At 40.4% G+C, this 24217-nt stretch overlaps 2 protein-coding genes and 2 non-coding genes across 5 annotated transcripts; 3 read left to right on the forward strand and 1 right to left on the reverse strand.

Annotated features, from left to right (window-relative positions):
• Positions 1-516: 516 nt before the first annotated feature.
• On the reverse strand, positions 517-11243 carry LOC104448739. Of its 2 annotated transcripts, XM_010062624.3 has the most exons (16): positions 10834-11240; positions 9903-10117; positions 8867-9003; positions 8674-8784; positions 8482-8583; positions 8216-8336; positions 7926-8126; positions 7301-7469; positions 7102-7183; positions 6933-7026; positions 6710-6806; positions 4568-4661; positions 3808-3880; positions 1441-1614; positions 1223-1345; positions 517-926 (listed from the first exon to the last, which is right to left on the reverse strand). In XM_010062624.3, exons 1-16 carry the CDS (start codon positions 10844-10846, stop codon positions 765-767), a joined length of 1968 nt encoding a protein of 655 aa, XP_010060926.2. In that variant the 5' UTR covers positions 10847-11240; the 3' UTR covers positions 517-764. The 2 variants fall into 2 exon arrangements, with proteins under 2 accessions (XP_010060926.2, XP_010060928.2); XM_010062626.3 differs by lacking the exons at positions 517-926; positions 1223-1345 and adding an exon at positions 2952-3073 and having other exon boundaries at positions 1479-1614; positions 10834-11243.
• Positions 11244-13999: 2756 nt separating this feature from the next.
• Positions 14000-19583, forward strand: LOC104448743. Its single transcript, XM_010062631.3, has 6 exons — positions 14000-14310; positions 15612-17244; positions 17322-17394; positions 17802-18169; positions 18839-18937; positions 19020-19583. The coding sequence occupies exons 2-6, from the start codon at positions 15664-15666 to the stop codon at positions 19191-19193; spliced, it is 2295 nt and encodes a 764-aa protein (XP_010060933.2). The 5' UTR covers positions 14000-14310; positions 15612-15663; the 3' UTR covers positions 19194-19583.
• A 2193-nt stretch (positions 19584-21776) lies between these two features.
• LOC120295203 lies at positions 21777-21864 on the forward strand. Its single transcript, XR_005552561.1, has one exon. It is a non-coding gene; the product is annotated as a small nucleolar RNA R16 (small nucleolar RNA).
• A 284-nt stretch (positions 21865-22148) lies between these two features.
• LOC120295202 lies at positions 22149-22230 on the forward strand. Its single transcript, XR_005552560.1, has one exon. It is a non-coding gene; the product is annotated as a small nucleolar RNA R16 (small nucleolar RNA).
• Positions 22231-24217: the final 1987 nt, after the last annotated feature.

Genomic DNA, 24217 nt, shown 5'->3' on the forward strand with positions numbered 1-24217 from the left:
TTGGTGCATGCTGACTGCAGTCACGTGCAAAAGGGCAATCAAGAGCACTTCCTAGCTTTGTCAGTCCTGTTTTCCCACATTAGCAAAACAGGACTGACAAAGGAGGGAGACGAATCCAATGATGGCCAAAAGGAGGACGTGAACCAATCGGCTTGCCATCAAGCATAAAAGGTTCTCAGTAAGTGATAACTGTCAGTCGTGTCGTATACAATGCCGGGATGCCAAATCGCAAGCTACCAAAAACCCATATATCTACTACCGACGGCGCGGTGACAAATAATTTTCAACAAGATCGTTTTTTTCTCCATAATTCATTCGTTTTGCCTGAAAGGTTCCAGGAGATGTCGCCAGCCACTTTAGACTTCTTTTTGCCTAGGAGTGATTCATTTCATAGTATAGCCCTTCTTCCAACAAAGTGATTCCGCCCAATCGTCCATCTGACGCATCCGACAATGCATCTAATCCCAAATGCAATCTCCACAAGCGTTAAAAGAACTATACAGAGTCAATTCATCCAGAAAAATATGATGCCTCGGCACTAAGACATAAATACAGCTAATATTACCTATGTGGACCCGGCCATAAGCAAATCTCATATGTGACTGCTATGTACCCCAATCATCCTTCAGAAAAACCAGATTGCCCCAGCGGAAATCTACTGAGTTTTTCCATAAGCACATTGGGTTTTTACACTGGATTATCCAAGATTTACAGTTACAGAGAAGAAAACACAAATAGCACAAAATTTGACCAGGCAAAACCAATCAAGTTTGGCAGGTGTTGAAGATCTCGCCTCGCATCATGTCAATGGGCATGTGTTCCAGAGTGTAACGCTCTGGACCAAGATAAAGACCTGTTTTCTCCAAGAGAGCCAGCCCTTCATCTCTGCCATATTTCGAACTATAGAGCTTCAAGTACTCATAGTCCTACAAGAGCACAGAGACGTGTCTCTTAGAATATGCAGTTACACATCATATCAAGAAGTTCAACGCCAAGCCTATCAAAGATGCAACTTTCATGCAAAATCATGGCATGCATCTTTCTGTAGCATACTACAGCCTTGGTCAAACACTACGACCATAGCAAACACATAAGAAATGCCTAATTGGATGGAAAAGATGCAAATTTTCACCAGAGTAGGTGAAGAGGCAAAAAAGTGCTTTCCATCAAGCGACAGGGGTCAAACCAAGGCACCTCTACAAGACTTGTATTTTTGCCTCACCTGCAACCCACTGAGGATGCGCTCAAGTCTAATTGAAGCAACTGGTTCCTGGGAAGATGAAAAGACTTCGCCAGGGTAGTACAAAACACCATCACCAGGTGGAAGACCGCGTCTAAATCTTATCTGTTTAATGACAAAATAGTGCACTTAAGCATGAAGAACATGTTGCTGCCAATTTGAAGTTTGAACAGCAAATTATCTACAGATCAAGCAACTACCTCAGCACTAGGAACTGTTGCCTTTTCGTAACAATTGGCACCCCAATAAAGAAATCCCGTACCACCTTCCTTCCACACTCGCCACATAACAGCACGATGTTGCGTCCCCCGCATCCCAAGGTGCCAGTTGGGATGAGGATCAGATGGTCCCATACACACATAAGTCCACCACTCCTACAGAACAGAAAAAACCTTTTCTTAGCAATTAATATGATGACTAGTTAACAGTACAGCTTTACTATAAACAATAGTGCCATCTATATTCCATTAGGACAATCCGAAGGAAGTGAGGAAACAAAAGATTAATAAATGAAGTAAGAGAGGAGAGAGAACTAAATTATCACTTTTTGTACTTCCTTTATTTTTCTTCAGACTTCTCATAGTTAGTTTCCTTAGAAATAATACACACCCCCTTGCACATCATCATACCAAAAGTCGATGAAAAAATCAACTAGATGAAATTAGAGGATGAATTAGTCATATTGTTCACATGATAGGCCGAATTTTCCCACCAATTTCCAGAATTACAAGGTTTTGCATCTCTAGTACTATCAAGCAACAGGAAGTAGTCTTCTAAAATGCATCATTTGAAAACTATTAAACAACCAGAGAGCGTCTTCAAAATTTGTTGTATATAATGGACAGATATTAAGAGTCCAAAACTCCAAATTGCTGCCACTGCTCAGAAAGTTGAGATCCCAATTGGATTGTTCTATGTTAAAAGTTCACCAGTCCACCAAATTATGGATGCAGTCTGTCAAGATCTTCCACTCAAATATTACCAGAAAAGCCGACGACAAATAGGCAGAACCATTGATTACAGTAGTGGGAAAAGAAAAACTAACCCATGAAGTTCAAATTAAAGCCTTAAAGGAAGTTCCTCTGAAAAGATTTCCCGAAATCGCTCCCATTCCAAACATTTTGACATTACTCATTTTCTAAGTATTGTGTTCTACCACTAGCAATTATGATGAATGAGTGTCCTAACGTGATTATGATTAATGGGTTGCAACTAATAGTATCACCATCCACTGATGAGTCTTCCTTACTTGCCATAAACCAGTCGTTTTGTAGGCCCTCCAAGCTAGATTTGACAGTCAAAACTAGTGTGATATCACTCACATAGCCCATAAACTCCTGTTTTGTGGCATCATTGGTTGATATACTTTGGTGAAGCCATGTAGATAGGGCAAATAAAATATGGCCAATTATGTCAAAACAATTAAGTAGCAATTTAGGGAATATCAACTTCTATCTCCACATTAGTGTATATGCAAATTAACCGATGTTGAGTTTCTCTTTCAATTCTTTATTTTCTTCCAACATTTGGGTGCCATATCTATTATCTGGGAGAGTATGATTGTGTTATTTTCACCAATGACTCAACATCATAATTGAGATCTGAGGGAGCAAACCAAAAAGTAATCTGGTGAATAAGTGTGATGAATCCTAGTGTTCACATGACAATGTCAAAACACCATACATTTCATGGCGAATAAGCCCTATCCTACCTTGGCAGGATCAGCCAATTGACCTCTCACCAAAAAGTCACTTGAGACATGCTCCAGAAAATAACCAAGCTGTAACTTGTACGTAAAACCACAAGGCTCTTAACAGTACACTGCCTGTATGCCTAGGAACAATTATGTCAATTGCTATATGTTAGTTAACATATTAGTTAGAAAATGATATATAAGCTCAGAAAATATAAATCAAGGTCTTAAATTCTACTTCCTATGCACTTTAACGAACTGAACTGCAGGCATCTTCATAGTGGCTGTCTGTATATGCCTAAGGAACAATGATATGAATGTCTATCTGTTAGTTAACATTTAGTCAAAAAAATGATAACTTAAAATTCTCTACCGGTGTTCTACTACTTCACTTGAACTAAGCAAACAGTGTATAAAATGGCTCAAGAGACTTCAGAACCAGTTACCAAAAAAGTCAGAGGACAAAGGTTTTCAGGCATCTTCGCCTAATAAAAGAGAGATTATCAAGACATCACCTCCAGAAACTTGTCAAATTTTTTCAGTTGGGTAAAGAGAAAGAAACTTGTGAATAGTGACCTTTAATGAAAGCTCGAGGAATATGAAGGTAAGAATTCAAATAGATCGATAACATAATGAACAGACGAATTTTTTTTGGGAAAAAAGAGGTCAAAGAAAAGAAAATCATCAATGTGACATAAGAATCCTCAGAGCAGTATTACGGATATCATGTGAAATCCATCTTGTCCAAGTTCAATGTCATCGAAAATAATATTCTGTCAAATTGAGATATGATGATACAAAAATTAAAATGTCGTAATCAAATTTAGATAAAATTTAAAAAGCAACATCCACTTTAAGAAGTCGAGACTATTACCTCACCCTTCGCTGGCTCCAACTCAGCAATGATATCCTTGACCAAATCCTCCCGATTGCCCAGCACCCACTCACTGCATATATGAGAAATTCTAGTCAGCTGTCGGATAACAAGATATGGTTTATATTAGATGGATACCATGTCAAACATAAAACTTTTCTTTCATACAGTATCAGCAGGAAGGCACAAATATTCCACCTGAGGGTCACATTACATCCATGACAAGCAAGACTCTGTGTAAAAATTCAAGATTTGGAGATGAGAAAAAGGTAAGATGGAATTTAATTTAAGAATGAGTAAATCTGACTCCTGAGACAATCAGACTAAGTGCCAGCAATGCTAATCAATGCCAAAACAGGCCCAGTGGTGAGATTCAAGTGATCGTCAAGGACTCAAAAGGCACTATGGAATCTAACCATTTGTGATAGCCAGCCTCGATGCAACAACTCTCAATTCGTGTAGGCAGGTATAATACCAAAATTTTCAAACAGGATACTCTGAAAACATATTTATGTCAAGGTTAAAAACCATCATTTTACTAGAACATCAACTCTAGACAATGTAACTAAGCTTCAGAGCACCTATTAGAATCCAATATCATTTTCCCAACACTGTTCCTGAAATAGCTACCCAGACAGAACCCTCCCGGGAAAAAGAAAACAACATACGATGGCCCCAAATAGCAGGACTCCCATATAATAAACAAGCCACACTATACTCTCCCACGCAATGAAATTTAGACAGCCCATAAAAAACTTACCTAGTACAATATATTTGAGTGTGAGGGCGGAGATACTTCGGAACCTTCAGAAAAGCCTCAAAGGCATTAGGAGCAAGAGGCGTGTCGCTTGGCCCTAAGAAATATGCAGAAAGACAAGAGCAATACACATTATAGCACTTATAAAAGCAACTATAGTATCAAAAACTATTGCTGAAGTGATGCGGAAGCATAATTCTAGTTTTGTCATGTTTAAGTGTCTTCTCCTTTTTTAGTGTTTTATTATGCTAGGTTAATAAACAGTCATGTGCCAGCAATTTGACTGTTAATAAGCTCCAGTAGTCAAGATTAGAAGTCATTATGTCAGATCAAGGGTTGAGATTGGCCAACATCCTTAACACTTTTAAGGCCTCACCAGTTTCTTCTTCATTCAATAAACATTGTTGAATTCTATAAACCCTGGAATATCTTTGCTCCGTTCCAGCTTCAATTCAACTGATATCTACCCATGTTTTTATTCTTTTTGCTACCTTTTACTTCTCCAACTATGTCAATTGGTTTTCTGAGACCTTCTTGGAGGTGGAAGAGGCATTCAAGCCCAACAAATAGAGATGGTTCAGATGAGATGTATGATTGAAGACTTGTCACAAGCTGTTCAAGCTCTTGGACATGTCAGAAGGTGGTCTCAAGGATGATAGCGATGATGGATATGATGAAAGTCCCTTTCATGATGCCAGACCCATGAATGATGTGGTAGGATTGGAAGAGCGATTGTGTCATACTTAGATCTTGATGAAGATATCAATCCTTCTCATAAAGATTTTGAACTTGAAGTGTCAGTTTAAGTGGGATGATAAGGAAGTCATACAAATAGTTGTTTGGGACAACATTAATGATCAAGAAGAATTTGAAATATCTTACATTGGAAATGGTGATAAATTGTTATTGATTGAAGATTAGTGTGAAAATAGAAAGTTTGCTCTTGAAGAGTTTCTTCAGGAGACATCAACGAACGTCACAGAAGACGATGGGCAAGTATGTAGGGGAGACGCTATCCAGTTTAAAGCTAAAGAAAGAGTATTCTTCATGTGGAAGGCAGATTCTGCTATTCCAGAATAATTTTAGGGTTCAATTGAAAAGGAAAAAATCCTCGATTCTTTTGATGATATGTTTCAAATACTAATGATGACTGGAAGGAATTCACTCCATCTCATTATTCAACACTTAAAACTCAAGGTCGAGTGTTCTCCAATGGGAGGAGAATATGTTATGCAGGAACAATAATATGGTAGAAAGTTCTCAGTGAAATGGTGGATAAATCACGCATCGAAGCTAAATGGTTTTTGGAAAAGAGAAAGTAGATTGATACAGAGAGAGAATCAGAGACCATACTAAAGAAGTCTTCCCATCGGAGCTTGATTCTCACAAACCCAGGGAGAATGATGCAGGAGCATAATTCTAGTTTTATAAATTTTAAGTGCTTCTTTTCTGTTTAGTGTTTTATTATGTTATCAGGCTAATAAACAGCCACATGCCAGTCATGTCACTTCTAGTGAGCTACAATGGTCGAGATTAGAAGTCTTTATGTTAGATCAAGGGTTGAGATTGTCTAACATATGTTACCATCAAATAAATAGGCCTTCATATCATTTTTCATTAGTATGATTTTCATTCAATAAACATTATGGGTTCTTTAAACCCTAGAATATCTTTTCTCTGTTCCAGCTTCAGTTCAACTCGATTCTTCCCCTATTTTTGTTCTTTTTGCTATCCTTTACTCTTTGACCTACATGATTTGATATTAGAGCCCTTGTTAGAGTTTTTCCTATATCATGAACACTTCGATATACTGAACTGTAACAGCAAAGTAATTTGCCAGATATCAAGAGGCAACTTATGCTTCTAGTGAGTCCTCAGACTAAAATATGGTATCTCTCTAATGCTTTAGATTAAAATCACTAATCAAATGATCCAACCAGTCTTTTATCGACGTCCAACTATTAGATAATGTTTGCATGTCATAAATGCATCATATACAAAAAAAATTTATGTCAGTGACAACATGATATTATTAAGTGAGTAGACCACCAAGTGCTCCTTAATGAAAAACATTAAAAATACAAAATACAAAAAAGCAAGAAAAAACATGATTATAATGGTTGTTAAGATAGAAAAAACACTTACCACAATAGTAAGTAGTTAATACGCGAGCATCAGGAGCCTGGGCATGAATTTCACTGGCCATTCTGCGAATGGAATCATATTGTTCTGAATTCAGTGGCTGCAACCGAATTACACGATATGAAACATCAGTTATCATGATTGACATGAACTTCCATTCTCTTTGATCATTTTTTGCATGGGACTTATTGCCAATTCTATCTCATTTCTCCTAACCTATCCATACCTCATCCCATAGGTAAAAGTAGGCTTTCTTCCAGTGGGGCTTTGTCCTCAAGATCTCAATTTCCTTCTGCAAATAGTCCTCCGATACAGTGCCGCTGTTGCATGTTAAAAAGGTGGTGTAAGCAAATATACATGATCACGGCAAGCATGTCAAGCAGGTAATAGGATACCATGAGACTGCGTGACAGTGTGGTACAGCATATGCTGCTAATCTTGGGTCTGAGAAGTATTCATCAGATTTTGGATGGTCAGCTGCAAAGGAACATAAACCACGCATTGCGCACGTTAGTTCAAATTAGAACCTCGTAAGCCACCAGCTGATAAATGACTAGAATTATATCAATATTACGGCTCGTTAAATAAATATACCAGGCCAAGGACTGGTGTATGTTAAAACACGCATGCTATCACCCCATCTGCAAAAATATGGACTGATTTTGTATTGAAGAAGCCACTTGAAATGCCGATCCAACGCATTATACCACTCATCTGTCCCATGTTGGACACCAAACCGATCCTCAATTACGGTATCAGATATCTTCAACACGGTTAAAAGGAAAGCTAATCAAATCAATCTCCAAGTAAGTGAATTTGATAGGCGATTTTTCATTGTTCTTCAACAAGAAATTCTTATCCTAGATGAGTTAAGACAGCACTGACTAGTTAATAGAGTACATAATTGCATGCCAGTACTCACAATTCAGCACCTCGACACATTCCCCAACTATTTACTACCTTTCCAGTCTCAATTAATTTCTTCCTCACCAGCTAGTGAAAATCTTCAATGAACTCAAAAATGCAAAGGGCAAGTTGCTGCGTTTCTAAGAAAATCCAAATGGTTCAGCCAGAAGTAGTGACTACCATTTGGCATAGGCTCCTCTGAGCACACAACAAGATTCTCATGTAGCCCCAGTCCTACACTTGATTTATCTATAATTCTCTGCTATAATTCATACTCTAACTTGAAAATTACTTCTGCGAACAGAAAGGATACACCAAAAACTGCAGGTAGTGAGGGAGTTGCAGGAAGAATGAAGTCCCACACTGTCAAATTTAACTTCACACGCACTGGAAGGTTTGAAACGGCATCTTCATCCATCATATCATCTAATGCATCTTCAGAAACAAACTCGGAAAACGATGGGGATAATAGAACTCTTCTTAAAGATGTACTTGCTGATTTCACTCTTTGTACCTAAGACAATACATGCATAATAAGTCACAGCAGCCAAATATAACCGACTATTTTGAAATCAGAGCTGATGTATGGGTATGATTAATCACCACTTCTTCCAGTGGTTTTTCATCTATTTGCTCCACAGAATCTAGACAGCTTCTAAGTTCCCTGTACAGTTGATGCTTCTCCGCTCTGGTTAAGCCTTGACCTGCTGATTTGGAACTATACCTAAAACCATACGTACAATTAACATCAAGATGTCCATCATCATCAATTAAGCCTAACAAGGATAAACACGATCTCCTACCATAAACTTCTAAAGCAAACCACAAAGCAATAAACGGAAAATACAGAAAAAGGAGTAGGTCATTACTCTTTATCTAGCTTTGTCGCAGTAATTGTGATCTCCCCCTCGTATTGCCCAGGAGGTTGTTCACTGGGAACATCTATGGATACCCAAATTGCTGTAGTTTCACTGCCACAAGAGTAAATCAATCTCAGGTTGGACGTGTGCAGTCAGAATTCTTCACATCATAATACTAGGGAACCTCAATGTGGAGAGTACCCCGGAAGTAAGCTCACTTGACTTGTTGGAAGATCAATCGGAACAAGAGCATCTGGGACACCTAATATAGGCACCACCCGCCGCAGTGTTACTGACTTTTCAAGAGCCAACCTGTTGATCAATATAATCAGAAAACAAGAGTGGAAGAATGTCATGAAGTGCATAAAAAACCTGATGAGATCGCCAAACTAACCGATCACCAGATTTGGAGCATAAGTCACAACCCTGAACTTGCACTACCCCCGCCATGCCAGAGCTACCCCAAGTAAGTTTTGGGCGCATAGCAATTTGAACACTTTCTCTCTCATTCCTTGCTGCCAACAGATTTATCTACAAAATACAGAGCGTTTATGAAGTTGGAACATACTTGCAACTCGTATAAGATAAAAGTCTCTGCTCCTTGTTCACATTGATTTATTCAAATCGTTGCTATGTCAAGACTGCAAGTGAATTTCACGTAAACTCGGATGAAGGGTAGAAACTTCTCCAAACTCCTTGAAGGGTACAGACTCTCCTCCATTGTCAATACTTATTCAAAGAAACTTGACATCGTTGGCAGAAGATATTGATACCTCTCATAACCTTGGAAAAGGTAGACTTTTGCCGATGAAAAAACAGCTTGTACCTACCCTTCCACCCCACTACCTAAAGGAAAGTTACATTGAATTTCTTTAAGGGCTTAATGTCCTGTTGGATTAAGGGAAAAACTAACTTGCACAATTGTCATCTGACCTCCAACTCCTAGAACTAGTTCTCTGCTACAGTGAAATCATAACCAATTTCGGTTACACAAATTGATTTATGCCTAAATTATAGACCAGTGCATCAAAAATTGATAGAAATTGATTACATAGAAACGAGCACCTACCAAACGTCAACAGGGACTCTCTACCTTTACCTTATGCACCCAAACTCACAAAATGAAAAGGTTTGATTTGACATCTACAAAGATACACCCAATATAAAAAGTTAAGACAAGCATGAGAATGCGGGTCCTGCATAGAGGCAATACTTTTGTGAATGCTAAGGTAAAATGCTCATTCGTAGCTCGCATGCATCTGTATCTTCATTTTTATGCAGCAGTAGAATATCCAATTTCCTGTGTGACACTAATGCCACTGGTGGTGTACTAGTTGTGTAGGTGGCCCCACATCAACATATCATTGCTCCAGTTTGCACATCAAAGAACCACTATGGGCAGGCATGATTATGAAATATATAGTGCATACCGGCTCCAGAGGTCGAGGCATTTCCTGATGCCCAACATTCGCTGTGCTTGGCATGCACCAGATATGCACTAAATCTGTTGTAGGAACCTCACTGGGGTTAATTGATTCCTTGAGTAGATTTGATCCCTGAAAGCCACCATCATTCCATCCATAAGCAGTTCCTCCTCCAGCAACACCTTCGATTGGCGGCACAATAATGTCTTCAGAATTTGGTCCTGTTAATAGTTTACCGCACAACATGGTGAGGTGTAGTTAAAGGAATAGATCAACCTATTTGCAATGAGCCTTTGAGATCCACGTATTGCATCCAAGAAAAATAGAAATTCTTCGTGTGCAGGCAGAGTACATTCTCGAAATATTTGAGCTTGCATGACTAACAGGTTCGATATGGAAAGAGCACACTTGCATCAGCCTATCTAGCGAGTTCAAGCCCCAGTTTTCTAGCCCTCCACACTGAAAATCTCTTCGCATGGCCTGACTTTTTGTTCGAACAATTTAAGCGAAATTCAAGTAAATACAATGAAAAATGAAAAATGCAATGACACTGGAAATCACTTGATCAGCCCATTGTATCGGCCTCGAATCAAAATCCAACTTCTATCGAAAAGTTCGTACAATGTTGAGTAACAAATTCCACACGGAGTTATTCAGACATCGCGGATCGCCACGATCCCGAAGACGACTAAAAATTCCGGCTAAACTGTCCAGGTCAGATCAAAACAATCGGAGCTCGAGGCACTCCTCGTCACGGATTCCAAAATTCTCTCGGCGAGAAAAAAATAACAGACAGTTCGCGAGCAAAAGTAAACGAGAAAACGGGAAACAGAACATAAAAAAGGAAAAAAAAGAAAAAAACGAAATGTGTTCGGCGCGGCGCAACAGCATCAAGAGCTCGACTCAACCGATTGCTAAGCGAATCGCAGACGCTCACCGGAGCTCTCCATGTCCTCGCGGGCGCCGAGCGACGGTGCGGCGAGCGCGAAGGAGGTCCCGGAATCGGGGATCAGATCAACCGCCGCAGCCGAGCGAGGGAAGTGTGCCACGGTGCGGGCCGAGGATCGGGCGATCGGTGGACGATTACGGAGGGAGGAGGAAACGGGGACGGACGGACGGACGGACGGACGAATGGATGGATGGATGATCGAGGAGAGGTTTGGTGGGTGCGCTCTGGTGGCGGTTCGCGGTTGATTTTGCTCGGTGCGAGGGCCGGTTCGGTTGGTTCTGCGCGGCTCGAGAGTGCGTGGGGAGCAAGATTGGGATGGCGCGACGTGAACGGAACGGATGGGGCCTGGCGCGTGGCGCTGGCGGCTCCCTCACCCTTGCGCCTCCAAACCGCCCTTTGGAAGTACACTAGCAAAGCGAAAGGGGTAACGACACGAATATCCTCTGGATTTAATTTAAATGTTATCCTTAAAATTTATTTCAATATACGATATCATTCGTGAATTTTGAATTTATTTAATACGATTTCTAGACTTTTAACATATATTTATGTTAGTCTATAAATTACATAAAAATATTTAATGTTATCATTTTATTAATTCAAACTCGGGAACCATATTAAATATTTTTCATATAGTGCATGGATTAACTTAAATATATATCAAAAGTTTAGAAGTTATATTGAACAAATTAAAAATTCTGGAATCACATTGCATGTTAAGTTAAAATTCATTAACCAAACTGAACAAAATCAAATTGAAAATTCAAGGACATTCAATTTTTCAAAGTGAAAAATTTGTTTCAGGTCGGATTTCCCATGAAAGCATTCGATGACATGTCTTAAAGTGAAACAGATCGAACCATTCATATTGTACATAATAAAAGATTTAAAATATCATGATGATCGATATATAAAACTTATCAAAAGTGTTATGTGCCTTCGATATTTACGAATACATAGGTGTAAATTCGTATTCCATTTGTTGCTCGTGCAAATGACCAATTTTAAAAGTAATTTCCTTAAAATGATTATTTGTATGGCTTACAAAAAAATGAACGAAAATATTTTCATCGTCTACAAAAATATTATCGATAGTGAGAATATTTTTCATTAATTAATTATTATAGGTGATCATTTTTTGTTAGAGAAAATTACCAAAAATCATAAATCTATTATAACTTTTCCAATTCCGTCATGAAACTTTGTTTTTGTCAAATTCAATCATAAACTCTTTGCAATTGTACCAATTTAATCCATCAAGCCATTTTTTGCCGATCAACGCTAATGTGAACGCTAGCTAATGCTAACATGAACAATGGCTTATATTAACATGGATAATTTTTTTATAATTTTTTTTTCTCTTTCTCTTCGTTCTTCCTCTTCCCTCTTTCCTTTGGCTAACCAGAGACAAGTGCCGCACGAGATCAACCTCATCAGCCAATGGCAAGCCTCACCCTCACTAACGCTGACGTTGACGAGGGTGAGCCTCTCTCAACAATAATGAGATTGCTCTTGCCATTACTAGACAAGGCCTGCCTACCTTTAGCCTAGGTGAGCCTTGCCAACCATGGGTAGGTCATGGCCTCGCCGTGGTTAGGCAAGATCAAGCCTCGTCAAATTTGGTGAGTTGGGCATCACTAGCCACTCGAGGTTGTGGCCTCACTAGATCTAACAAGTGTTGCCAGTAGTTGGGCAAGGCTCACTCTCATCGAATCTAGCAAGGGTCGAGCATTGATGACCATGGATGAGGCCTAACCATGCCAAAGGCCACAAGGTCATAGCCTCTAGTGAGGGCTACCAATGGCTAGGCGAGGGTCAAGCCTTGAGCGGCCATGGTGATGCCCAACTCACCAAATCTAACAAGGGCCAAGCCTCGTGCGACCATAGCAATGCCCGACTTAGAGGCTGCAACTTACCCATGGCCGGTGAGGCTTGCTTAGGCCAAAGGCACGCGAGGCCTTGCCTAGCCATGGCGAAGGCGGCCTCACCAGCTATTTTTTTTTTTTTTCCTTTTTTCCTATTTCCTTCCAACCCTTTAAAGCTTGAATGACGCTCTCTTAAATAGACAACTTCAATCTTTCCCCTGGAGATCGTCTTGAGGAGCAAAAAGCCTTCAGTTGTTGGGAATGGTTGTTTTGAGATTAGAATGCCCACGCAACCTTTTTTCGCAAACACCGGCAAGGTTTTCTTTAAATAATCGTTGCTGCTTATTTCGCATCGCTGAGATTCTAATTGTTTTGACTAAAAGCTATTTCCAATTTTTTGACAATTTCCGATTATCCCGTCGTGTGTTTTCCAGCCATCAACGGCTATATTCTTCATCTCTACAATCATCTCTAGACAATGACTCGATACTTCATGACCATTGCTCATAATCAGCATGTGCAAATCTTCACCTATTAATTGATGCTGTTTACGGACAAGATGACTTGTGATATGATTTTCAGCTGACCAAATTAGCTACCAAAAACTTCGAATAATAGATCGACCACGACTCCTCCAAATTCTTATGATGACAACATCGTATTTAATTTGTCGTCAAGATCTTCATCATTCCAGCCAGTTCAGGCTAAGCTCTATAGCAATCTTGGATATGGATATGATCAAAATCCTTTAAGTATCGTCACAAATATCTACACCTATCATAATAGATAACATCTTAAGAATAGTTTTGGAATTAGCAAAATTCACACCACTGTTTCTCTTAGGAAAATATTGTCGTACCTTTTTTGCCAAAAAAAAAAAAAAAAATAGAGCCTTATAATCATTTTATTTTTAAAAGAATCATACATTCATCATTAAATTTTAACCCGTTACATATTATTCCTTAAACTTTTATCTTTTTTTATAGTCATACATCCTCATTTTATGTTTTTTTGTTAATATGGCTCGATGTATATTTTTATATCATTTTTTGGAGGAGACCTCTGTTTTCCCTTCGATATTTCTAAAATTAAACTGAAAAAATGACAAAATAAAATAATATATATATACACGATGTTAGACGAGGAGTAAGCCCATCCCCACCGGCCCAAGCCCAGCCCACACCATTTCGCGCGCTCTCCCTCTCTCCCCCAAAAATCACATTCCACCGTCCCGCACAAAGATAAATACAGCCTCCCGCCCCCGCGACTGCAAAGTTGGCGCCTTCACGTCTCCCTCTCTCTCTCTTTCTCTCTCCCTTTCCAATCCTCGAGGCGCTAGCTCGAGCTGAAGCTCTTCGTCGCGCGCTCTCCGACTCGCCGATTCGCCGATCCCTCACCCTTTCGACTCGGTGCCGGCCCCGTCTCCTCTCTACGCTCCGGCGGAAGCCCGCGCCGCGCCCGGATCTGCTGCGGACGCTCGATTCCGATCGCCGATCGCGCCGAATCCGGCACGGCCCCGTCTCCGAAGCCCCGGCCCGGACCCGACGCTCCGCCCGGCGGATCTACGAATCCGCGCGCCGTTCTTCGACGCCGGTCAGTGGTGAGTAGCCGGAGTTACTGTGCTGTCGTCGTATCAGTCGTTCACTGTTGCCGGTCGAGTATTTAGGCTGCCTGATTTTCGGTTTGCTGTCAATTGACGACTGATTTTGAGAGTTCGATGCTGTCGTCTCGAGAGCCGGAGCTCGTGAAATAGTGCGCTTTTCTTTTTCTCAATCCATGCTCGATGATTGAGTCGTTAGGTTGACAATGACGCTTTCTCTCGGGATCGTATATATCATGCGCCTTCAGGTCTCTACTGTCCCACACCTGGTAGGATTTAAGGTCTTTTATGAGCTTTGATTTAGACTCCAGATTATCGGACTCGAGGAAATAGGAATCCTGGCGAAACCAGTTGAGTAGCTCTAGCGAAACTACTGCTTTCACAGAGAATTAAGCATCGGTTTCGTCACGTAGTGAGTAGACTGCACTCTCTTATTTCGGCAAGGGAAATGGAACTTGAAAAATTGCGGATAGAATGTCAGACTGCTTGTTCAAGTTGCAATTTTTAGACATCATGGAAGGTTATGGTGGCATGGATGGTCATTCTTATATGAACGAAAGGCTGGGTTGGGAATGGTAACAAAATGGCTTGCCAATTACAACTTGGACTCCCTCGACAAGTAATTATAGACCCGAGACAAGCTGATTTATTGTAACTTTCTATAGATTGAATTTGTCATAGATTTTCCTTTTCAGAATAAGGATTTTTAGCTTATTGACTGCATCTTTCACGTAAGCACTAAAATCCGAAAGCTGTTGCTCAAGATCAGAGAATTTTAATACAATCTGGAAGATCTGGTCAAATGGTAGAAGAATCTGTGGGTTCATTAGGAATCAAAGCATGGACAGAGAAATGCGCAGTCGATTTATAGTGGTTCAGTTCCAAATCGGTGGCCACTTTATTCCCTGATATCATTTGGGAGTCATGCCCAATCCGCTAAAGTTGATTACTACATGTTGGACTCGGACCTAGATCATGAAGAATTGTACTAATAGAGAGCTCCTGACTAATTCCTCCCTCCACATCTCTTTGCCTTTTTTTCTGTCTGCTTAAATGTGTTTTTCCCCTGTTCGAAGTGCCGCACTTAAATATGGAGTTGCTCGAGCATGCTTTTCTGCAGACCTTGTTTATTAGATAACGTGATCCAGTTCTAACTTTGATTGCATTTCATTTCATTAATGCAATTTCAATTTTACTCATCTTCTTGTTGTCATATTAAGAGTAATGTTTATCAGCCATAGGATTGATGTGCCTTTTGATGATCAAACGAGTTCCTAATTGCTACTTGGCATGAATCACAGGACCTTGAAAGCTTGCTAGAATCTCGAAAGAGGATCAAGTCATTTTCAAGGCATGGAGTTAAGAAGTTGCATCCACTTGCATTCTATCCAGGCAATTAAAAATGGCCACGTGACCAAAGTGCTAAATGTAACGCGTGGAAGGCCATCACTTTTATTGAAGAAAGTTGCTGATTTATGCGGTTCAGGAGATGTCAAAGACCTTGTTACCTTCCGCAAGTTTGAGTCAAAGGATGAACCTGATGTCTCAGATTTTGATGACGATGATGATGATGACGTCAGAGATGGATTATATCCTGAGTTGGTGGGAACAAAAACAACTCAATCCAACTTAAATTGTTCAAAGTTCGATCGTGTTGATGAAAAGAACAGCTTTCTAGATGCAAATATGACATTGAATCAAATTAAAGAGAGATGTAAAATGCAGAAACGGAAACGAGTGCTGTGTGAAGATTCCAGTTCAATTGAGGATGATTCTTGCTCTCCTAAAAAGGCAGTTCATTCTCTCTCTCTTTCTGAGGAAGATGAACTTGATCTTGAGGAGCCTCTCATTTTTTGGAAAGCCAAAATGAAGAACTTCAAAGGCAAGAAGGTTTCCCCTAAAAAGTGTGCAGATTTGTCATGTCAAAGTGCCAAAGAATCTGTCATAGCAGAACAGATCCAATCTCCTCAAGCAACTCTGCAGTCAGGGAATTTACGTATGTCTATTTCTGTAAAAGTTGAGGATGAGGCCCATGACTATGATTCAAACTCACAAACTGGAGTTGGTCCTCTCGGAGATTCCTTAGATCTTGTCAATGATGGACAAGCAACCTCCTCTGTGACAGATTCCAGAGGAGATGGTGCTCCCAGAGATACCTTAGAAGTTGTAAATGATGGACAAGCCACCTCCTCTGTGACAGTTTCCAGTGAGGTGCCTAATGAATCTTATCAGGATAATCAGATTTCTTTTGGTGAAGAATCTGAGATTTGTGTTCTCAATAAAGTGCCATATGAAGACATGGAGCATTCCGCGTTGGCATCTGAGTCGTCCAACCTTGATGTGGCCATTTCAGTGGTCAGTAACTTGGAAGTACCAAAGTCGAATTATCAGGAATCAGATATATATAAATCAGAGGCACAGGAAAAACAATGTCATACAAATTTCCTCAGCCTTGAAGCCCCTTCTCAAAGTTCTGTAAATGGCTTTTGTGGTAATCCCAACAACTGCGGAGATTATTTGTCGACGCACACTATGTCATTACACCTAAGCAGTTCCAGTCAAGAACCAGATGGGTCCTCTTGCAGCAGTCAGCCCACAAAACAACCCTGTGGAGATGGCATAAGCATATCTCAGGATGATGCTGGAGAGAATATGCTTTATGATCATGAGAGAATTTCTAACAAAAGCATTATTGGCAATTGTAACTCAGCTTGCAATGCAAATCTGAACCCAAGTTGTGATGTCTGCTTGGATTCTCCTGTTGACGTGGAGAAACAATCTCATATATGTACTGGTGATGATGCAGAAATCAGCTGCACCACAGATGTTGCTCCATGTGATGTTGCTGATGATCCTACAACCTTGCAAATGTGTGAAAATTTCGATCAGTTGAAGTTACATTGTGCACCCAGGAGGTTTTTTCCTGCAAGAAAGGTACTTGTCTGATATTGTCATGCTACTAGAGTGAATCTGTTTGTGATTACTTCTCTAAATAGTGCTTGTATTGTCAGGTCATATCTCCACCTTCTCAGGAAAGACTGCGTAAATTGATGGGTGCAACAGAGTCAAATGATGAAGGTTATGGTATGTGTGGTAATATTGGACTTTTCATATGGACCTCTAAATAAAACCTTGTTCATTGTCCATCTGTGCAATCTTTGAAACGGGACTGTTGACAAGATAAGCACAGTTATCATGACAAGTCATATGATCAATCTTGTAGTTCTACTATGACTGAATGTCTTCATATAAAGAATAACAATTTTCAGCAAGGTTCCCCCCTTTTCTTTTTTCTTTTTTTTCTTTTTTTCTGGTCATCCGTTTCAAATGCTGCTACATGTTCATTAGACTCTTTAAACAGGAACATAAATTCCAAGCTTTTATTGAGCTCCTTGTCAAACATGACTGTGATGATTGCTTGTATTACTCGATGGCTGTAGCATTTCACTGTTCTTTTTTCTGTCACTTAGTATTTCTTATGGTATATGCAGGATATAGGGGAAAAGTGTACTCACAGAATCAGATGGAGACGGAGTCTTTGGGAGTGGAAAGGTTCAAACTGGTCAGAAGTGCTGAACTACCTCCAAACCCCAAACGCAAGAAAGTAAAAAGCAATAAAAAAGGATCACCGCCTAAAGGCAGTCACAAAGATTCTAATTTATCTGGCACTGTACCACGTGTAAACTCCAGCCAGAGTTGTTCTCAGAGTGCAATTGCATTTTCTCAAAGGCAGATGCAAGACTATGACAATCTTGCAACAAAACTCATGACCGAGTTGAATGTTATGACAGATATTGTGGAAGGGAACTCGTGTGCTGATAGCTGTCTCACAGGAAATACAAAATATACAACAGATGAGGTATGCTGATGAGCAGATCAAGATTACAGTTTTAGTAATGCACTCTTAGGATATTCTTTTGCTCTATTTTTTATTTATTTATTAACATGTGTATTAGGTCTATATTATCTTTGTTTTGGGATTCTCTATTGAGCAGAATTATGTTCATGCATTTGTTCTCTTAGGCTTGTCATGAGTTACCTCTCATGCTGTGGGAAGGGTACCAGATATGTTTTTCTATCTACAAAATTATAGTTATGGTCCATTATATCTGATTCTGTGCACTTATCTGTTACTAGTCTATAGCTTTCCTAGCTGGATTAGTGCAGCTGCAGATGAGAGACCGCAACTTAGTCAGCTTGAGAGTTGATATGGCATTGGTTACCCTATTTTTAAAGTTCAATTTGAAAATGGTTTGCCCTTTGGTTTGTTTACTTCATCCTTTCGGCAACCTTTGTGATTTTTTCAGTCTAAATGGACTTCTCTCTCCACTACTTAGGAAAATAGTTACTCTAAAATTTGTAAAGAAGCATTGTTTGTGAGCCCCTTCTTCTTTCTTCATTCATTTCTGTAGTGACATTTTTTTCGATTTTCTTAGCAATTGTTCTTTCTTCATTCATTTCTGATCTGACTTGTTCAAAAAAAAAAAATGCATCACATTAAAAATATTAACTCCAGTTTCTCCGGCAGGTAAAGACTGCCATTGAAAATGCCAGTAAAGTGAAGGAAACCGCGCGGAAGTGGCTTTCCATGATGGCAAGGGACTGCAACCGTTTCTGCAAAATAATGGTTTGTTTCTGTCCTCTTTTCTGTGGCTGGAAAATGCTGTATAATTGATGGTACTTTTTGACAATATCATTGTAATTTCCAGAGATTAACTGAGGATTGTCATCCTACGACGGAACATAAGGTTCACAAGGAAAGAAAGAAGATTACATTTGCTGATGAAGCTGGTGGTGAGCTGTGTCATGTCAAGTACATTGAGGATGACATGGCTTCCCTCCTGGTATCAAATGCTGAAAATCAGGAAGAGATGGTGGAATAATTGGTTGTTCTCATTCCTCCCTTCATCTGTAATTCAGGGGCAATAAGGGAATATTCATCGGCGCTTCTTAAGGAATTGGATACTCAAGCCGTAGAGGCCGAGTTGCCTCATTCTCGCAAAGAGGGTAGAGAACAGAGATGTGCACTTGGACAATGCTCATCGAGTTGAGCAGATCTTGTCCAAAACTGTACATACCCTTATTTTTGTTTTAACTGCTCCCATGGGAATGCTCCCCGTTTTGTACCATCTGCTCCCCGTTTTGTACCATCTTCTCCCCATTTGTCTATTCAATTAAACCAGAATGTGCAAAGAATAGCCTATGCTCTAAGGTGTTTTGAAGGAATGCTGCATTTTGACGACTAGTGAGTCTTGATATCCTTTCGTTGCATTCATTGCTTCTTAGTTCTGATTCCTGGTGAAGTGACATTTATTGTAACTCTACATTTAGAAAAGGACAGTCATTGCTGGGACTAATAGAATTGAAAGTTGCAGATTCTGAGAGCGCTGGTTTTGCAGTGTCTATTCACCGTTGCCCCATCGTATGCAGTTGCCATGGTGCCGCTAATTAGCCATGAATTTGTATATCACAACCTTTAAGCATATTTGGCTAAATTTGGCTAGATCATGCTCGATTCGGTCCTTTCTGACAGGGATTGGATTTGGTTGCTGTTGATTGTTCGTGAGTTAGCCATTCGTAATGAGTTATGCTGAAAGGCAGACTGGATTCGTCATTAGCATGTGCCCCGAGGATATGTGTTTCTTCTAGAACCTTGAGTTCCATGTTGGCATGGTTGGTGCTGCAGAGTGTTGACGCACGATCTAATCTTCTAGAAATTTGTCGGAAATCCCATCTCGAGATGGATCTACGCCAGTGAAACGGTTTAGTGCGTTTAGGTACTTGATCCGGATTGGTTCTGATGCTTAAAGTTAGCAAGAGGGAACTCCGTGTGTATAAGACTCTGGAAAATTAGCGAAGAAACTTATCTATAACCACAGAATCTTTATTTATAAATGGGAAGCAGTCCATGCTGGGTGTTGGTCGACGAGTGATCTTATCACGACACGTGATTGTATGTCATAATAAATAGCAATGGTCCAGACATGTGGTCAAGCGGCCCTTATGAGCCGACGGCTGTGGAGCTTTTGGCATAATAATACTACTATTGACCCCTCCTAACAAGATCAACAATAAGTAGAAGCCTTATCGGGATCCCCCGTTGGGGATGGATGACCTAGAATATTTATTGAAGGAACATGTTTCCTTATAAAAGCTTATCGACCATAAACAATGACTGCCGAGCAATGGTATGACACATTGCGTGTGTTCATCAGATAGTCAGATTCGTCATTATCACTTGCCCCCTCGCTCTCGGGCTCGTTAGGTTTTGTCCCGAGGGGTTTTAGAGTAGATGTCTCTCACATTAATAAATATTTGTTGGTATTCTAGTTAGCTGATGTGTGAATTGCTCTACTACATGGGATGTGGATGAGACTAAAGAATTCCTTTTTTTAATATTGCGGTGTGATAATGGCAAGCTTCTTTTAGGCTAGTAGTTAACAGTATGATCCTATAATTTTTGTCAAACTAAAGACAATTCAATATGCTTAAAACATAATTAACCCAGTAATTTGCAAATCGGGACAATTATCCTATCTTTAATGGTGTTTTCCGACACAAATTATACATCATTAGAAGCACAACACATGAAATTAATTCGATCATTTTATTCGAAACTCTATTTTTTAAATACAAATAGCTAGCATAAAATAAAGTGAAAGTGTACTCTAAACACAAAAGCCCACAAATTCACTATGCAACCGATGATACATTTTATTTTGGGCTTTATGATTCGAACGCATTTTATCTAGGGGCGTGCATGGATCGATTCTGATCATCTGAAAAACTCAAAACATTTCGGGTCAAGACTTCTTCAGACCCGATTTGAAAAAGGGTTCGGTTCGGTTTATTATTGTTTTCTCCATTCCCCCAAAAACCCCTCGAGAAACCCTAATGCCCCCCTCCGCCAGTCCCGCCAAGCCGCTCTATAAATCAATCGACCTCTCGCCGAAGCATCTCACTCTCCACGCCCTGCGCCGCCTCCTCGATTCCGGTCCTCCTCTCCACATCCATCTCCGCCTCTCTCTACCTCTCCGGTATCTCCTTCTCTCTTTGCAACCCTAACTCTCTCATCGGCCGCCAACCTCCATCATAGCTTTCGTCTTGTCCGAACGCGGAGCTGTTTACCCGCCCCTCTGGCGGGCGATCTCGGGCCCCCCAAAAGACGAAAATGGCAGAGGGGAGAAATCGGAGTTGCGCAGAGCGAGGACGGTCGGCTTACCAGCCCATCGCATGCCCTCCTTTCTCCGGGCTTTTGCCTTGGTGTCAAATGGACCGACCGATACCCCCTCGTTCTCCTTTCCCTTTCGTTCGATCCAAGCTTGATTTCTACTCCTTTTTTTTTCTAAATCAATCGTTGTGTCGCCGAGATTTGGCGCTGTGAGCTTCTTGGGTTTTTGAAAGATTCGTTTTTTCTTTTGCTCTTGGCCTGCTTTTTTAGGGCTTCTGTCGCGTGTTTCTGTCATGGTGGCAAGTGATGATTTTCTTGAATCTTATCCTACACACTGATGCGCAGTGCTGACTATATTACTCTGCTTATTGTCTGATGCCTCGTGACGAAACCCGGGATACTGGCGTTCGCTCTTTCTTGCTGTCCCTCGTGCGTTCTCATGCGATTAGCGTTGTCGTAGTGTGGGATTTTTTTTTTTTTTTTGGGTCGTGTTTGGTCATCAAGGCCGGATTTTTTTTATTTTTTTTTGGTTCAGTTTGGGCAGAGGGAGGCTATTATACCTCTGGCTAATTTAATTCGTAAGCAATGTAGTGGGTTGATATGATATAGGAGCAATGTGCTTGTGCATATATTGCTGTTCATGTAATCTTGCTGATTTTATCGAGGGGAAGGCAAATGATGGATAAAAAAGTTATATACACACTGAAATCTCATGTGGTTTACTTTTCCGCTTATTGTCTGATGCCTATCCTTCCTCGATTTTGCTATTTGCTGCCTGTTTCGTTAGCTTTGGTAGTGCAGGGTGGTTAAATTTTTCCTTTCTTGAAGCCTTTTGTTTTTTTTTCCCATCCGGTCCTTGTTTTTGGAGCAATCGAAAACAAGTAGAGAAATTTAGAAGGGGAAATGGGATCTTTTATCGGGCAGACCTGTCTTCATTGTCTTATAGTTTCAACTATTTCTTCAATAGAAAATTGCATACTGAGCCTTTTCTCTTTTGGCGTTTCCTAGATTTTTACTCTCTGCTTAATGTTGTCAATTGGAAAACACATGTGAATATGCGGACTTTCACGTTGTACCGAGGATGACAAAAGCAGACGGGCGGACTGAACTGATGCCGTGTTGATTGTCTGCCTCTTCCACTTGTGGAATATGTCTGAGGTTGTGGAATACAATTTCAAAAGATCCTTCCAGCATTAACTCAATTTTTTTGTTTGTTGCCCATTCCCATATCTCATTTTCATATGGAGCTCCAGTTTCTTATGATGTTCATGCTTGAACAATTCCATGGAAGCTTTTTTCTGAAAAAGTGAGTGAATTTAATCAGACATGACACAACACAAGCTATTTATTATCCTTTCTTCTTGCAATGATGAGGTTGCTTTAATTATGTCTGGACATATGATTTTGTCCGTGATTTGATATGCATCTTTCTGAGCAGAAGAATGTCACTCTTTGAATGTTCCTCATCCTGCCTGTATGCTTGTGGAGTTATGAAGAAGTCTACTTGTTAATTTAAGTCTCTTATGATGAAGTTTGAGGTTTCTTGAAAGATGATTTCTGACAATTTGTGGCAGACGCATTTCTTGGGTTTGGAGAGAGAGAGGTTGCAAGAATTAGCAAGTCTTTTCTAGCTATGTGGACTTAAGATCAGGGCTTTTGAGTATTGGGGTGAAGCGTGGGAATATAGAAGGGAAGATACATCTGGAGTGGTCTTGGGATATTCATTGCTTGGGGTCTAGGGCGTGAGGCTTAATTTCAGAGTGATCGCTGAAGGTGGGCTTAGCCACTCGTGCATAAAGTGCATAAACTAGTTGAGAGTTGATGCTACTCTCTTGATGATGGCCATGGTAGGTTGAAACTAGTTGTGATGCTGAAACGATCTATATGTCTTGCTCAGGGGAATAGAAACTTGAGCTAAATGGGGTTGTGGTAGGATTAGTTGGCTTGGGTCACGACACTTGTCAGGGAAGTACAAGTGATTGGAGATTCACAAGAACTTTCTATTGGGTGAGCATTGGCCCTTTACACAAGGCCCCAGAAGCAGTGGCGATGGTGTGGGCTGCAAGGAAATAGAAGTGACGGAACTTGTGTTTCTATTGGGCGAATGCTGGCTATTGACATTCACATCTGGGGGCGGTGATGATGGTGCAAGAAGCAAGGAAGAAATTGTGACAACCCGAGCAAAAGCCTTTCCTAGCCATGTGGGCTCAAGAATGGGGCTTCCGGATATTGGGGTAAGCATGAAATGCAGAAGGCCAGATGCTCTTGAGTTCACGAGAGCGGTGTCAATGCTCATCTTTTTGGGGATGGTGCCAAACTTGTGGCGCAAACGCGTTGACACTCGAGGACAGACTGGCAGGGTGCTATTGTCACGGCAAAGTTGAAATCGATTGTGCTGAAGTGTTTCACATGTCTCCCTCCACTTGTCGAGCACAATAAAGACCTGTCCTTGGCGGCACCCACTAGGTTTTGTGCCAGCCATATGGATGAAAGTTCTCAGTCACAACGCGCTATCTCCTGTTTCGATTGTTTGTTTGTTTGTTTGTCTCATGCGAATGGTCAATTCATGATCATTCTACGGTAACGTTTAATCTTTGGAGGCCGATTTTTGGATGAGTCTACGATCTTTAGGAGGTATTATGCCTCCTAGGCTTTTTACTGTTGAATTGAAAAGAAAAAAAAAACGTGTCATACTGAAATCCGTTGAACAGCTAAAAGATCTGCTGCATTTCCATC

Source organism: Eucalyptus grandis, chromosome 6, assembly GCF_016545825.1.
Source record: "Eucalyptus grandis isolate ANBG69807.140 chromosome 6, ASM1654582v1, whole genome shotgun sequence".
NCBI classification, from domain to species: Eukaryota; Viridiplantae; Streptophyta; class Magnoliopsida; order Myrtales; family Myrtaceae; genus Eucalyptus; species Eucalyptus grandis.

What these genes read in the sequence shown, in the direction of transcription:
- LOC104448739 (XM_010062624.3), bottom strand. An exon ending in CAAGTGAGCTTACTTCCGGG is followed by an intron (nt 8,584 to 8,673) that starts GTACTCTCCACA and finishes CTCTTGTGGCAG; the next exon opens with TGAAACTACAGCAATTTGGG. An exon ending in GCGACAAAGCTAGATAAAGA is followed by an intron (nt 8,337 to 8,481) that starts GTAATGACCTAC and finishes GTATGGTTTTAG; the next exon opens with GTATAGTTCCAAATCAGCAG.
- LOC104448743 (XM_010062631.3), top strand. Translation starts at nt 15,664, where the DNA reads ATGGAGTTAAGAAGTTGCATCCACTTGCATTCTATCCAGGCAATTAAA. An exon ending in GTCAAATGATGAAGGTTATG is followed by an intron (nt 17,395 to 17,801) that starts GTATGTGTGGTA and finishes TGGTATATGCAG; the next exon opens with GATATAGGGGAAAAGTGTAC. An exon ending in CAAAATATACAACAGATGAG is followed by an intron (nt 18,170 to 18,838) that starts GTATGCTGATGA and finishes TTTCTCCGGCAG; the next exon opens with GTAAAGACTGCCATTGAAAA.